At 37.9% G+C, this 16,096-nt stretch overlaps 1 protein-coding gene across 9 annotated transcripts in view; it reads right to left on the bottom strand.

Moving 5' to 3' along the window:
- DNM3 (dynamin 3) overlaps positions 1 to 16,096 on the bottom strand; it is a 535,391-nt gene that overhangs the window by 320,287 nt on the left and 199,008 nt on the right. For all 9 annotated transcript variants that reach the window (XM_003925367.3, XM_003925368.3, XM_010336127.3 and 6 more), the window contains exons 9-10: positions 14,930 to 14,997; positions 11,012 to 11,150 (exon numbers count right to left, since the gene is read on the bottom strand). In XM_003925367.3, the coding sequence (XP_003925416.1) occupies positions 11,012 to 11,150; positions 14,930 to 14,997 (207 nt within the window). The remainder of the gene's footprint in view (positions 1 to 11,011; positions 11,151 to 14,929; positions 14,998 to 16,096) is intronic.

Below are 16,096 nucleotides of genomic sequence, written 5' to 3' on the forward strand. Positions count from 1 at the left end.
TTGCCTGAACCCAGAAGGCGGAGGTTGCGGTGAGTCGAGATCGCACCATTGCACTCCAGCCTGGGTAACAAGAGCAAAACTCCGTCTCAAACAAAACAAAACAAAACAAAACAAAACAAAACAACTGGTTTGGTTACTAGCTGGTGGGTATTGAACTGGCTGTGGGAGGATACTAATCAAAATCTTGGTTTTAACTGCTGACTTTCAAATATAAAGCTCTAGTCCCAATTCTTAAGATACATACATACAGAGGGTTTTTAAAAAGTCCTACTGATATTTAAAATAATTTCTGATTAGGCTTTCTACGACTCATTTTATTATCCTATTTAATCTTATAATGAGATTATTTCATAATATCATTCAAACTGTGCCCTGCTCAGTTTATGTCACCCTTTACTTAGCTTTAAAACATACTTAACTGATTGCTCAATTCAGTCCCTCACCTCTCTTCTGTGTCTCTTATCTAATGTGCAATCACTGTTTCCTCAATCATTCATACCATTATAATTGTCAGTCACTTTTGCTCTGAATGTCAAATTAAAAGCCTACAGTTGTAAGAATATAGGAGTTCTTATCTGTCAAAGTCATCAGAATATTAATCATGTATGCCTAATTAATATTGACTTAGAAGATGTCAACTTTAGACCTTTGTTGCCCTAAAGATTAATTAAATAACCTATAAATTAATTTATAGGGTCAAGGGATTAAGGCTCTGGTATGAATTATAATAATTATGTATAATTTATTTATTATAATAAATAAATTTATTATAATTATAATTATTATAAATATAAATCCTAAATTTATATCATATCAGTCATTTATTGGGCAACTGCTATAGTCCAGCTCAATGTTCAATCACGTGTTATGTCATAGCATCTGATATTAGAAACAATATAGTATTGAGTGGCAGGTTGCCTATACAGATAAATAGTCATGCAAGAGAAATATTTTTTAAAAACCAAGGGGAAACATGAAGAAATAAATGCATGAACCAGCTATGAGATATCCTCTGAGGATCTGATGCTTACATAATAGTGAAACTTGTAGTCAAAGCTGTACATTTATTAAACAGCAAATGAGTTCTAAATAGCTTATTGTTCAAATTGCATTAACTATTTTTTTTTCTTTTTTTTCTTTCTTTCTTTTTTTTTTTTTTTTTTTTGAGACACAGGACAGAGTCTTGCTCTGTTGTCCAGGCTGGAGTAGAGTGGCATGGTGTGATCTTGGCTCACTGCAGCCTCCACCTCCTGGGTTCAAGCAATTCTCCTGTCTCAGCCTCCCCAGTAGCTGGAACTTTAGGCACCCACAACCACAACCAGCCTTCACTGAATATTCTTTTTCTTTTTTTTTTTTGCCAGTTCATGAATATTATTTTATTATGTATTACTTAATTTATATTATATCTTTTATTGTAGAATGTATTCTTGTTATAACCAATATGAAATGTCACCAATATGATTTCTTTTATGGTAAGAAAAGTTTGAAGTGTTGTCAAAAGCATTTGTCACACCTTTCTGCTTTGTAGAGTTTCTCTCCGATTTTAAATAATAAAGATTCAAAGGAGAAACAATACAAAATACACGACTTTAGGAATCAAAACCTTCAATATTTAATTCAAGGAGAAGATTTTAATTATACATGTTCTGAGAGAAAGCCGCAAAACATGTTTTAATAAGATCCAACATTATAAGTGTTATTTAGTGTAGTGATTAATTATTTTGGTGGAACCTCAATATAAAAATTAAATTTGAATATGGACCACATTTTCCTAGAAAAAAAATCACTTGGAAGACATTTCTATCCAACAAAACAAAAATTATATACTTCCAAAATGTATTAACAGTTAATCAGATCATAAGATCTATGCTATGCTAGTACATTTTCCTAGAAACAGTCAAACTAGGCAAGATTTCTATAGCTTCAGGAGTAACATGTTTGATGCCTCTAGCAAAGACTGGAGTTATTAGGTAAACATCTGTTCATAGTTCCACATCACTAAGAAAATAAAGTCAGAACAAAATTTCTTCTATACCTATCACTTGACTTGATTGGTTTGGCTGACCTAAAGATAAAGGTTTTTATTTTAAAAAAGCTATAAACCTTTAAATGATGTCTGCTTGCTACAAACCGAATAGCATTAGCAATAATGATTTTAGCACTCACAAAAGCATGCAATAATTTTATTTCATTTTCTGTAAATTAACCACCTAGCCAACCCAACAAAATTTCTAGTAATCCTTTGTTTTTGTATAGTAAAATGTTGGATTTATTCAGTATATGAGAAGACACTTATCTGTGCACAACACATTTGTTATGAAAAAAATTTTTTAAACAGATGTATTTATAGAAGCATTTATAAAGGTGATTGAAGATGAGAAGCAATTCTAACACAAAGAGATCAAGAAATGGTGACTCTTTTCTAAGTTGCACAGGTGTTAATGGGAAAGTTCCTTATGGGGTGTTCTACGTTTTATGAGTGGCATATGAGAAGTCGAGGAAGGTCATAGTGAAGGTGGCAGGAAGGGGAAAAGAGTGCCAAACCCCAGTTAGGCAGACTGCAATCAAGTGGGAACAGTGTTAACCCTCCTTCTCCAGTTGGCTATATACCTAATCCAGAAACCTCAAATATTTTCTATAAATAGTGGGAGAAGTGGTGAGGTATATAAGATGGAAAAACCTTTAAAGAGAGAAATGAAGAGAACCCTAGTGTTATCTATGAAATGCTAAAGAATAAAAACAAAACAAAACAAGAAGTCCTCACCTGAGAAACAAGGAGAGTAGAAAAACAAAAACAAAACAAAAAGTCCAACCTTGGGTGAATAAAACTTGGGTGCCCCAGTGTAGTCTGAAGAGCCTCTTACTTAAGCCTCTTACTTAGGTAATTCAGGAAACATCCAAAAAGGAAGTCAGGGTGGGTTGACACGATGGCAAAACAACACCTGAAAATCATAATCAGATTTTCATCTTTCTCTTCCAAGTTTCTCTCTCGTAGACATATTAATGAGCAGTTAAAATGAAAAAACTTCAAAACAGAAAGTGGGAGGAAAATCAGGGGCCATGGTAAATTACAAATTAAGAACCAATTATAAAGATTACAAATCCTTTAATGAGTTGTAAGATTAAAAGGTGAGATTCTATCCTGTTAAAACCAAGTCCTAATCCTGAATTTCCTATAATACCCAACAAAAGTTTCAGACCTTAATAATCGGTCTAGGCCAGGCATGGTGGCTCACCCCTGTAATCCCAGCACTTTGGGAGACAGAGGCAGTCAGATCACGAGGTCAAGAGATCAAGATCATCCTGGCCAACATGGTGAAACCCCATCTCCACTAAAAAAACCAAAAATACAAAAATTAGCTGGGCGTGGTGGCAAGCGCCTGTAGTCCCAGCTGTTCGGAAGGCTGAGGCAGGAGAATTGCTTGAACCCGGGAGGCGGAGGTTGCAATGAGCTGAGATTGCGTCACTGCACTCCAGCCTGGCGCCTGGCGACAGAGCAAGACTCTGTCTCAGAAAAAATAAAAAAGAAAAAAAAAAAGTCTGATTTGAAGCCTGGGCATGTATTATATGCAAAGCACAGCACAGAGCTTGACCGGATGGCAACCATTAGAGGAGGTGAAACGCAAGTCTTTTCAAACAGCGTAAAAACCACAGCATATCTATCTGAACCTAAAAGGAAGTCCTAAATAGTATAATGCTTTGAAGCCATTTTCCTTCATCCTACTTCAGCCAAACTGACGATCACCTGCTGAGTCAATGAGACATAATTCATTTATTTTTTAAATTTTTCACTCAATAATTACTGTTGAAAACCAGGCTGTTTTAGGGGTTGCAAATAGAGTGATGAGTTTAATAAACCAAGTTCTTATTCTCATGGAACTTGTATTCTCAAGATCCCTTTACTGTCTTACAACAACAACAGATAAAAATAATACAATTAATATATTAATAGTAATATACACTGCAAAGAAAAATAAGATTTGGTAAGTAGATGAACGATGGGTGTGTGTGTGTGTGTGCGTGCATGCGTGCGTGCGTGTCTTTGGGGGAGGGCTACCCAACTGTAAATAGAAAAGTCAGAGAAAGACTCTGCTTGGGGGCCATTTGAATAGCAGAGACCCGAAAGAAGCAATGGTTTGATCCATGCAGATAGCTTGAGGCAGATCATTTCCCACACTAAAAATAAGAAGTGCAAAAGCTCTACAGTCATGTTTCCTTGGCCTGCTAAATAAACAAGAAAACTAGTGTAGCTGGAGCGGACTGAGAGGAGAGAAAGGGGAGGAGATGAGTTTAGAGATGAAAAGTGGTAGGGGGAGGGGCAAGATTGTGTAGGTCCATGTAAACCACGGTAAGGACTTAGATTCACTTGTTTAGTTATGTGTATTCAGAGCTAGGTATTTACTTACCTCGTATGCCACAAAATTCAGCATTTCTTCTAACAGCACTTTTTAATGAAAAATCTTTCTATGATTTTCTTTTTCTTTTTCTTTTGAAACAGAGTCTCGCTGTTGTCACCCGGGATGGAGTGGAATTTCACAATCTTGGCTCACTGCAACCTGGCTCACTGCAACCTCCGCCTCCCAGGTTCCAGCAATTGTCCTGCCTCAGGCTCCTGAGTAGCTGAGATTACAGGCATCTGCCACACCTGGCTAATTTTGTATTTTTAGTAGAGACAGGGTTTCACCATGTTGGCCAGGCTGGTCTCAAACTCCTGACCTCAAGTGAAGCACCTACCTCCACCTCCCAAAGTGCTGGGATTACAGACATAACCCACCGTGCCCAGCCCTTTCCCTGTACTTCTAATAGCTGACTTAGGTATCCTTTTTTCTTTTGCAAAAGTTTTTTTTTTTCTAAACAGGAGTATGATAACGATCCAAGAATGTGTTTTCCCAAGAGGCCAGTAAATGGCACCACTGCTAAACTGCGGTTAAAAAAAACCAAGATGTTTTCAGTACTTCCTGGAAAGACCTTCAGCACCCTGTGATGATCCACTGGAGAAGAGGAGGTACAGAAAAGCAGCTGAAAAGTGACGCCCACCAAAATAAATTCCAAAGTTGAGATGTCCCTGGCATGAAGCCAAATAGCTCATAAAGCTCTAATGTTCCTGTCTTATCCTCCAGCTCCAGAGACAACAGTGAGAAAATATCTGGGAAGAAATGCATTCTCCCAGGTTAGGAGTCTAGCTTTGTGTTTTGTTGTTTGAACACACATAAATCTCATGTTTTTCACTGATATTTATTTATGTGACTTAAGAAAAAAGCATTTAAGGTTTTACACATGAGGCAGCAACATGAGGAGTTATAATTGAAAATGGTATTTTATGTTTATATATGTACATATGCTATAATAGAAATATATAGTTACAATATAGCTGGAATTACCTATTTTCACATTGCCTGGGGTAGTCTTTGTTTACTCCTATTATTCCACTGTAAGTATTCATAGCACCCCCTTGAAGTCTCAAAAATGTCCTGCACGGAACAATCAATTATATAGCCACCTTATTTATGAGTCAAAGGAGGCAAATAATAAAGTCCCAGCAGACTCAATTCTAATTAGGATTATTTTGCTTTGCAAAATATTTTAATTAGACCAGTTTTAAAATAAAGGATATTGAAGATAGACCTAATAAGATCAAAAATCAAGAACATCAAAATGCAGTATAAGAAAAAGGATAGATGTTTGAAAGAAAACTTGCCTAAATTTTATTATTTTAAAAGGGATGGCTAAAATACTCTTTTAAAACCAAATATATATATTTTTGGCCACTGGATAACTTTAGAACAGCTAAATTGTTAGTAAATACTTATAAAATTCCCCTATGTGGAATTGGTCACTGTGTTATGGGCTAGAGAGAAGATAAAAGACATAGTGCCTTTTTTCCAAAGGCACTTAAGAGGAGATATGTAAACAAATAAATACAAACAAATCTCAAGGCAGTATCATAAATGCTATGATATAAATACACATAGAGTATCAACAGAAGCACTCAAAAGGGAGTCAGGAGAGAGACCAGGAAGGGACTCACAGAGGCCCTTCGAGAAGATTTTAAGGAAAGCATGGTGATTGAGCTGGCTCCATAAAAATGAGAAGGGATGGCAGGCAAAGACAGAAGGGAAAGTGAGACATTCTAGACAAAAGGAATCACTTATGCAAATGTCAAAGGCATGAACAATCTTCAAGGATAGTGCAAATCATCCAGAATGGCTGAAACAAGCAGTGGGACCAAAGATGTAGCTGGAGAAGTATTCAGAGATCAGACAGGAAAGTTAAATACAACCCTAAATGATATGAACTTTATTCTCAAGGCTCTGAGGAGCCACTGAATAATTTTGAGGATATAGGCAAAGGCATATCTGTATTTTAGAAAAGCCACTTTAACAGCAGTGGCAAAGATGAATTTGAGAGTGACCAGAAGTAGAAAGATCAGTTAGGGGGCCACTGGAGTAATTCAGGCTTAAAAGTAATGTGCGGGGCTTTAAGTAAAAGAGAATAGTGGCAGTAGTGTATAGACATTTTCATAAAGAGGCTTGAGCTGGAGGTATATATTTGGGAATCACCAATATTTTAAGTGGTAGTTGAACTATCAAAGACATGATCTGTCAAGGAGAAAGTATAGTAAGAAGAGAAGAAAACCAGTAGTAAGCTCTGTGGTTTTCAGTATTTAGAGGCAGGCAAAAGTGGACGAATGCTCAAAGGAGATGGAGAAGGAATCAAGAGAAAGAGGGAAGAGAACCCATGAGAAGGGAGTGCCAGCTTTATAAAGAGAGTGGAATATAGTATCAGGAATAAGAGTTTCCATTAGACTTGGCAATCAGGATTCTCACTGATCTTTGCAACAATTAACTCTATAAAATAGTGGTGTGGAAGCCAAATTTCAGTTGAGGAATTAACTGGAAATGAGATAGTAAAGACGTAAAGCATAAATTACTTTTTTCCCAAGAAGGCTGACCATGAGAGAGAAAAATAAGGCAGCAGATGAGTCTTTGTCACTGTTTCTTTTTAAATTAGGACAGACATAGATATATTTATATGCTGATTTTTTAAAGTGATGGAGAAGACGATGGTTCAGGAAATAAAAGACTCAAATGGGGAAATCGTCTAAGGAGGTGAAAGTACAGATAGGTACTCCACCCTTTGGTCAGGAATATTATCTCAACAGAGACAAGTTTTGATAAAAAGGGAGTGTGGCTGTGAATACAGTAGATCTGAGGAATAGAAGACAAGAATCAATATTTCATAGTGCTCATTTATGGCCTCTGTTTTCTCTGTGAAATCGTCATTGAAAGAGGATGAAAGTCATGAGTGAGGAGGTTGGAAGACAGTGCTAAACATTTACCACCATTATTGTGGAGAACATAGGAGGCTGCTAAACACTAAGACACTGAAGCACTGCTGGGCAGCAGTTGAAATTGGACTAAGAAAACTATGAATATGTTGTGGCACCAGTTCACACAAATAAACAGTTATCTCCTAGCTCTTTAGAAGCCTGGGGCGAGTGGGGGGAATAAAGACAAGTGGTAACTTTTAGCAGCCCTGGAGTTTCAACGGGTGGCAAAGTTAATCCAAGTAAAACTGAAGTAATAGATAAGAAAACTAATGATGGATGCTCACACATCCGCCTAGTGGGCTCTAAGGTTTAATGCTGGAAGGGGAAATAACAGGAGGCTCCCACTTTAGCAGCACGGCCCTGCCACATTTTCCAACCTAGATCTGTCAGCAGTGAAGTGGACACTAAATTTCAAACCTTCAAAATAGAGCTTTTCCATTAATTTCCCAATTGGCTTAAAATCTAAAGAGGATGAAGAGAGTTATCAGCATTCTGCAAGCCCTTTAAGATTTACAATTTCTTAGTAAAACATTTTTTGATGACAACAGGAGCCAGAAAAAGTCATGAAGGTGTGACGCTAGCTAGTGTGGGCTGAATGGAGAGCAAAGATCTCAAGGAAAAGTAGCTTTTACAAGTTGGACATGATCTCTACATGGACATTGAACACTTCCAAATTGAAGGTGAATTGGGGATGGAAAGTACAAACGTAAGCCAGGTTCTAAAGATCCTGATGAATGCAATGGAGTGGCTTGGAACTTGGTGGTGACAGTGAATATAAGGAACAGGGACAGCTGACATTGCCTGGTCCTTAATGGAACACTATGAGAAAGTGAAAGAATAATGTTTGGAAGCCACAGAAGAAGTGGGCAAATGTCATACCCAATAAAAGCTCTTAGATTTTTCCATTTTGGGCTGGAATAAATATCCTTCACTGAAGAAAGCTAATAAATATCCTTCACTGAGAAAGTAATCTCAAGGAAAAAGCTAGATTTTATTCTTATCTAAGGCAAACTATAGAAAATTGTGAGAACATAGTAAAAGTATATAGGAGACCAATCCAAGGAATATAATAGAAAGCGCGGAGAAGAATAGAAGCCAAAAAGTGTCTGGGAACAAGCTGTCTCATCCCACGCCATCAGAACTGACTGTTGGCTTTCCAGTAGGTCGGATAAAATGGGAAACGATAAATAAAAAAAAAAATGACTCATGCATACCATAAACACTTTATGTAACTTAAAACATAAATGTCCACACATGTGCCAATCTTTTGATGTAAGGCCAAGGTCTGTTCTCTGCATGTGGATCTGCTGATTAGAGTTATGCATATTCTGTCTTACATAAACCACATCCTTCATCTATAATTTCCAGTTTTGCTTTCTTTACAGTGGAGGGAGAACCTGAAGACACTTGTGAAATAATTTGAATGCAGAACCTAACCAGATTTTTATAACCCCCTCCACACACACACACAAACACACACACACACACACACACACACACACACACACACACATTATCTTGTCTACACCTAGTCAATAGCAAAGCTTTTGTAGCTAGCAAAGCTATCTGTCAAGTCTTCTCAAAGCATTCAGTTTAGTTTTCATAGAAACAAAATTCAAAGTCTTTTTTGCACTGGATCAGTTAATTTGCTCTCTTTATTTAAAGTATGTTATTAAAATACAGGCAACTGGCTAAACAGTTTTGGGAACAAACACAGCACAACTGTCACTTGTAAATAAGACAGGTTAATTGGCAGAAGAAAGAAACATGGACAACCTAAAGAGAAGCGCTACATCTGTGTACTGAGAGTGGCATTCCTTAGGGTTAGTAGGAAACTCAGTATCAATTAATCTCCAAAGTCATTTAAGAGATTAAGAGAGCTTTAAATGTACAAGGAACATAATAGGTTGCATTTCGAAGAGTAGGCGAGGTAACAGGGATGAGAAGTGTTAGCAACTGATTTCAAGTTTCCAAGTGGCAAGCTGGTAGAAAGATTGATTTTTTTTCAGGCAGGGCATGGTGGCTCACGCCTGTAGTCCCAGCACTTTGGGAGGCCAAGGTCAGTGGATCACCAAAGGTCAGGACTTCAGGACCAGCCTGACAACATGGTGAAACCCCATCTCTACTAAAAATACAAAAATTAGCTGGGTGTGGTGGAGGGCGCCTGTAATCCCAGCTAATCAGGAGGCTAAGGCAGAGAGAAATGCTTGAACCCAGGAGGCAGAGGTTGCAGTGAGCCGAGATCGCACCATTGCACTACAGCCTGGGAAACAGAGCAAGACCCCACGATAAAAAAAAAAAAGACCGTTTTTTTCCAGCCCCACATGCATTCTTCTTCCTGCCCCCAAGTCCTTTAATTCCTGTGGCTCTTCTTGTTTTGGAGAAGAGGAACCAGAAGTTTAGGAAATAAGCAGTAGGAGCTCTAGAGAAAGGGTCTGAACCTCCTAGAGTCAACTCTGGGTCCCAAGCTAGTTCCATTTACTGCTTATCTTTTAGCCTTCACATCTAGGAATTCAGCTCACTTGCCTCTTTTACTATGCACATCTGTTCTTTACCTGAGCCTTTCTGTCAGGTAACTGGGAAATAATATTTATATTCATTCTTATTCTCTGTCCCTCTCATTCTCTCCTTCTCTTTCTTTCCACTGGTTTTTCAGAAAGGTAACTCTTAGTAACCATCTATAAAGGGAGGGATAACAAAACTAACAAAAACAGAATTATCTACATTCTGAATTAAAGAAATATTCAAAGCACTGATGTTAACTGTCAAAGGCCTAGACCTACCCTACTCTAAACACCATCACTAATTCTCTTATGTTTTTTAATACAAGATATTCCTTTCATGTACTGAAGAATTGAGCACATGTTCTCCATATTCCTCAATGAGGAATCCTTCTACCTGGGAAGTCCTGCACTAACACTTTACAGCATAGATTCAACAGATATTCAGGGTAGAGAATACTGGCTGCTCCTAAAATGGCAATTTATGGATCAGTCACCATTTACTGAGCGCTTACTATCGTTAATCAGTGTGTTAGGTGTCCCATAGGTTTCAGGCATCATCTTACTTGATCCTCACTAAGATGGTACTACTATTATCATCATCATCATCCTCATTTCACAGATAAATTAACAAGACTGTAGAGGTTAAGCCAAAGGTCACATAGAAAGTAAGTATCAGAGCCAAGATTTGAATCTAGGTCATTAAACCTCCAAGGCTGGATTCTTATCCACCATACTATACTACTACACTGCCCCTTCCCAGAACACTCAGGCTCAAGTGGAATACATTTGTAATTTGGAAGAATTTTCTTATTGATATACATACTGTCAATGATTCCCTTCCTCTAATAATTACCCTCATCCATGCACCACAAGGAAAATAAGCTTAGGGCATTTGCCTAATTGTTCAGAAATAATGTTTATTTGTTAAAGACAACAAGGGGAAAATCAGCCAAAGAAATATACTCTTTCTAAACCACCATATTAGGAATGACAGAAGACAATATGTCTGCCCTTTATGGAAGCAGTTCCCACTCAGTACTTTCCACAATCCTTCCCTGTAGGCAAACACACAACATCTATAACAAAGTGAGGGTCAGGGAAAGAGAATCATGCAATGAGATAGGGAATGTTGGTAAACCAAAGCCATGTACTGGAAAGTTAAATAATTCAAACTTACTTTTTTGGTACACTTCTTCACAGTGTTGATTAATTCTTGTATTACCAGATCTACACTCTTCAAGGATGGCCCTTTCAACTTTACAATCTGTTTCTTGACTATCGCTTCAAATGCCATGTCTGGAGTAAACAACCCTGTCCTGAAGGTAAGAAAGCAAGCAGCCCGTAAGAAAGCAAGGAGTAGCACATCTACCCCACCATCATCGGCACCGAGCGGGACGAGCGCTCCATGGCCCAGTGGCTGAGCACCCTGCCCGTCCACAACTTCAGTGCCACCGCTCTTACCTGAAGGTAAGAAAGCAAGCAGCCCGTAAGATGTTTTTAATTGAGCAATATTCAAAAATCTTTTGAAAAATGTTTAACATTCCTTTAAATTAAGCATGTAATAGACCAAGTTTAAACGTTACATAATGATTTGTTCTATCCACAGCATTGTTATAATAATATCTTTAATACTGCTAAGTCATAATAAGTTCCAATCTGTGGAAGATTAATATTAGTTGAAAAAGTGCCCAAAATGTTTATATGGTACATCATGTGACCTTTAACTAATATTTACCTGTAATTTGTCTTACCTCACTGTTTCACAGCAATAAAAAGAAATGCTACAATAGAAATGGTGTTCTCAATTTAGATTCCTATTTCTAAAAGATTCCAAAAGCAATTTTTTGCCCTTTGTGGAACACCAAGTGAGATTCACTTTTTATACACTAAAACAGTCGAGTTTCTGGTTTACATAATTTATTCATTCCAGGAAAGCTATGTTACTGTGACCCTGGTGGTTCCCAATCTGAGATCTTGGAGTACTGGGAGAATAAGACAGTAAGGGGAGCTATGAATTAATTTTAACATTTCAAGATGCCTAAATTAAATAATGAATATACAAAAATAACAAATGATAACTAAAATAACAGTGTCTTCCTTTAGGCTCTAATTAATTCAAATTGGTATTATAACAATGTTTTTCTCTAGTGCAGAGCAGGAGCTCAGGAAAGCAGATATATATATGTGTGCATGTGTTTCATAAAAAGGGAAAAATGACTACTCAAATTTAAACAAAAGGTCAATAGAGAGAACGTACAATAACAGGGTCCCTTGAACTCTGAGCCTTGGCCATGACTATAGTCTGGCAGGCTCCAGGCTTTGGCACTGGATCCTCCCAACTCCCAGGCCCTCTTCCCTCTCCTCCTCACCTCTTCTTATTTGGTTAACTTCTCTTCCCTCAACACTGAATTCTATGGTACCTCTTTTGGAAAATTTTTTTCAATACTTCCCTTATACTATCTTGACTGACTGTCCTTTCTTATCATTTGCTTAGCACCCCATGCTCACTTCTATTTTTAACTGTAGTAATCATACAATATTATAATGGTAGTTTCTCTGAACTAGGTATAAAATCAAATCCAAACTCTTTAGTACAATATTAAAAATTTTCCGCTGTCTGACTCTAATCTTTCTTCACAGTTATTTTCCCCCCACCTTTCATGTACCCTCTTTCAGTCAATTTGCCTTTGCTTATATTGTATGTCTTTGCCTTTGTCTGTGATGTTCATTTCACCCTCTTCACAATTTTGGCCTATTCAAATCCTGTCTGTGCTTTAAAGCCCAGATGAAAAGCAAAAATAGTTGCAGTCTTTCTCCAGTCCTGCTGCTGAGACCTTCCTTCTTGGAAGCCCAACATTCTATTTCACATTGCAGGAAGCTGGGCACATGTTTTAGTCCCATCACTACACAGTAGGGAGAACTGTTATCCTATTTATCTTGATTTGCTCCATAAGGACTGTCTCCCTCCCTTGCTCAGAGTCAGCATTCAGCGTTAACAAAACAATAAGAAAAACAAATTATCTCTTCCATCAAGCCCTTCATGGGCAAAGAGGGCTTCTACTATTCAAATAGTGAATGGAATCAAATGTGGAAAAAAAATTATCAAACCAAGTGTATATAAAGTCCTACATAAGCAAACCATGAGTATGTCTTATACTCAGGACATTGTGCATTTCTTATCATCTTACAGGCAAATTTATAATAACCACCATCAATCTCCTGTTGGTAGGCATATAAATCAGAAATTGACAATTCTGGATTACTGAGATTTTTGCAGTTGTTATTTGACAAAAGCTGTATATGGTAAGGAGTTTCACAAGTTAAGTAAAAATACTGTATTTGGCTGAGTTCAAATACTGTATGACCCAAAAAATGTAATTTGGTTCCACTGTATTTATCAGATGAGCATGTCCAAATACCAGATTTGCCCAGCTAAAAAGCAAGACAGTTTCTACACTAAATGTATTCTGGGTTTGATGGAGAAGAAATAGAATAGAGGAGCTTAGAAATCCTATCAATGGTAAAAGAAAAAAAATTAGATTTGGTTATAGATGCTTTCCCCTCTTTGCTTTATAAACTCATATCTTCCCAAACTATTTGAGATTTGTGGAGCAGACTATCTAAGTTTTAAAACAATAAATAATTCAAGCATCATAACTTATTTGTTAAATCACCCATCACATGCACACTCAGTGTCAAGCTTTGCCCTCTCAGGGTCTGTTCCCAACATAGTCTCAACTTGGTCCTTTGGCAGAGGCTGAGCCACAAATGACAACAGGCAGTGGCCACCTCATTCATATGAGGCAATCTATATACTAGGCAACCTAAGTTTTATTTCCTTGAATTAAGGATACTTCAATTCAACATATGCTCATTAAGTTATATTCAGCCTTCTGTACTTGAAATGAAGAAATATGTGTTTTAAAATCATTTGTTCTTATCATAATTCTTTAAATAAATTGTTATGAACTGAATGTCTGTGTTCCCCCAAAACTTCATATGTTGAAACTGTACCCCTCAGAGTGATGGCAGTAGGAGGTGGGGCCTTTGGGAGGTAATTACATCATGAGGGCAGAACCCTCATGAATAGGATTAGTGCCCTTATAAGAAGAGGCCCGAGCACTAACTAGCTTTCTTTCTGCCACACGAGGACAGAATGAGAAGACAGCAATGTGCAGGCCAGAAAAGGGCTCTCACCAGAACCCAATCATGTTCATACACTAATCTAGGACTTCCAAACTCCAGATCTGTGAGAAATAAATTTCTGTTGTTTATAAGCCACCCAGTCTATAGTCATTTGTTATAGTAGTCCAAACAGACTGAGATAGAGGTAATTTAGAATAATCTCACTTTAAACAAGGGGAAATTCAGACACAAGTTCCACCCCACCCCCCTATCCTACACAGCTAGGCCCCTCTGCTCTCCTGACAACATTCCTCATGCCAGTCCCACGCATATGCATGACTCCTGGCTCCATGGGTACATGCTGTGCCCTCTCACCTCTGAGCCTTTGGTCATACCACCCCTTCCACTGGAAAATCATTTCTTTTATCTTCCAGTCTCAACAACCTCCATTCCATCCTTCCAACCTCTCCTGTCCCATCACACTGCCATCCACCTCATATACATGCCCCCCTACACGCACAAGCACACACACACACAACACACCCTGGCCTGTTGAAATCATCCTCTCCACAGGCAAGGGTAAACTCAAAAAGTAACTACCTCCATTAATCTTTCCCAATCTTGCTCCACAACACTAGTCAAAATTAATCTGTCCCTTCTTGGTGTAAATAATGATTAACTATGAGCATGTTTGGGCCTCCCTCATGAAAACTGAAGGTTCCAGAGAACAGGTCTTGCTGAGTGCAGGGTGGAAGCAAGGAAACGGTTTCTGCTTTTTCACTTGGAAAAAACTGACTACAGCAATACAGGAAGTTACCATTAAACCCCAAAGCAGGATTTCCTATTTCTTACTCCCACCTCTGTATCCTACCATATTCAATGATGAAAAGATGAGTTTCTTGGCCATTTATAAACATTAATTTTCTTTTGGTAGCTTGAACAGATGACAAGAAAAATGTGAATCACTTGCCTGATACCATGTATGTTTTTGATTGCATAGCTTATTTCTCTTCGCAATTCTTTCTCATTGAACTCCATCTGCAGATGCAAAATGAGCTATGGTTATGACACTTAATTCCTTTGAATAATACTGTTGAACATTACAGAATGAGAATAACCTAACTTTGTGATTAATAAATGGATACTCATGTCTTTCACAACCTAAACCCAGATGGTCAGAACATCTGTTTATATAAAGTTCAAGGCAACACAGAATACTAGGGATTTTTGGGAGTTTGGGGGCAGTGGATTTTTAACTCTATTGCAGATATGGAGTGCTGTGCATAAGGATACCTTCTGGACATAATCTAGCCATTCATTTGAAATGTATAATTCTTCATTCTTTTGCTAAATATGGTAAATCTGAGGGCACAGGAGAATGCATAAATGAGGGTATCACCTGATGTACAGTAGCAGTACAGATGTCCTGAAATTAACAATGGCTGTCTTTTGTCCTTGGCCACTTTAACAATTTGAATTCAAGGCCTCTTTGTAAAAGAAAAATAGTACTATTTTAACAAGCCAGCTCAGGATAGATTACTGTACAAATATTTCTCATAAGCCCTAGGTACCATAAATCTACTTGGAAGTAGGATCAAAGTGTCATAGAGCTTAGACCTTGAAGGGATAGCCAGAGAACACTGAGTTCATCCCTGACTTCTGAGATTTGGCCTCTCCAGCTTCATTGTCTGTCCACATCCCCCCTCACACTTTATGCCCTAGAATGACAAATTGCTCTAGGTTTCTACCCACAACCCATGGCTTCATAGCTGAGAGCCTTTATCATTCTTCTCCTGTCTGGAACACCTCCTCCCGTAATCTACCTCTTCCTGCATAAGTAGCTGCTTATTCTTCCAAACTCAGCTCAGAAGCCTGCTTCCCCTTACACACTTAAGCTGGGATTTATGTCTGTAAGCTATGTTTCCATAGCACCCTGTGCTGAAGTTTATCCCTTTACTTGGCACATTTTAATGAAACTATCTATTTACTCATTTGCCTCCCACACCAAGACATAAGCACTTGCCTCTTTGCATGGGACAAGTAGCATGGACCCTAAAACTACTCAACTCCCTACTGGGCATTTTACACTTACCACGTCCAAAACAGAACTACTAATTCACTTCTCCATACAAACATA

The sequence above is a fragment of the Saimiri boliviensis genome, chromosome 19 (assembly GCF_048565385.1).
Source record: "Saimiri boliviensis isolate mSaiBol1 chromosome 19, mSaiBol1.pri, whole genome shotgun sequence".
NCBI lineage: Eukaryota > Metazoa > Chordata > Mammalia > Primates > Cebidae > Saimiri > Saimiri boliviensis.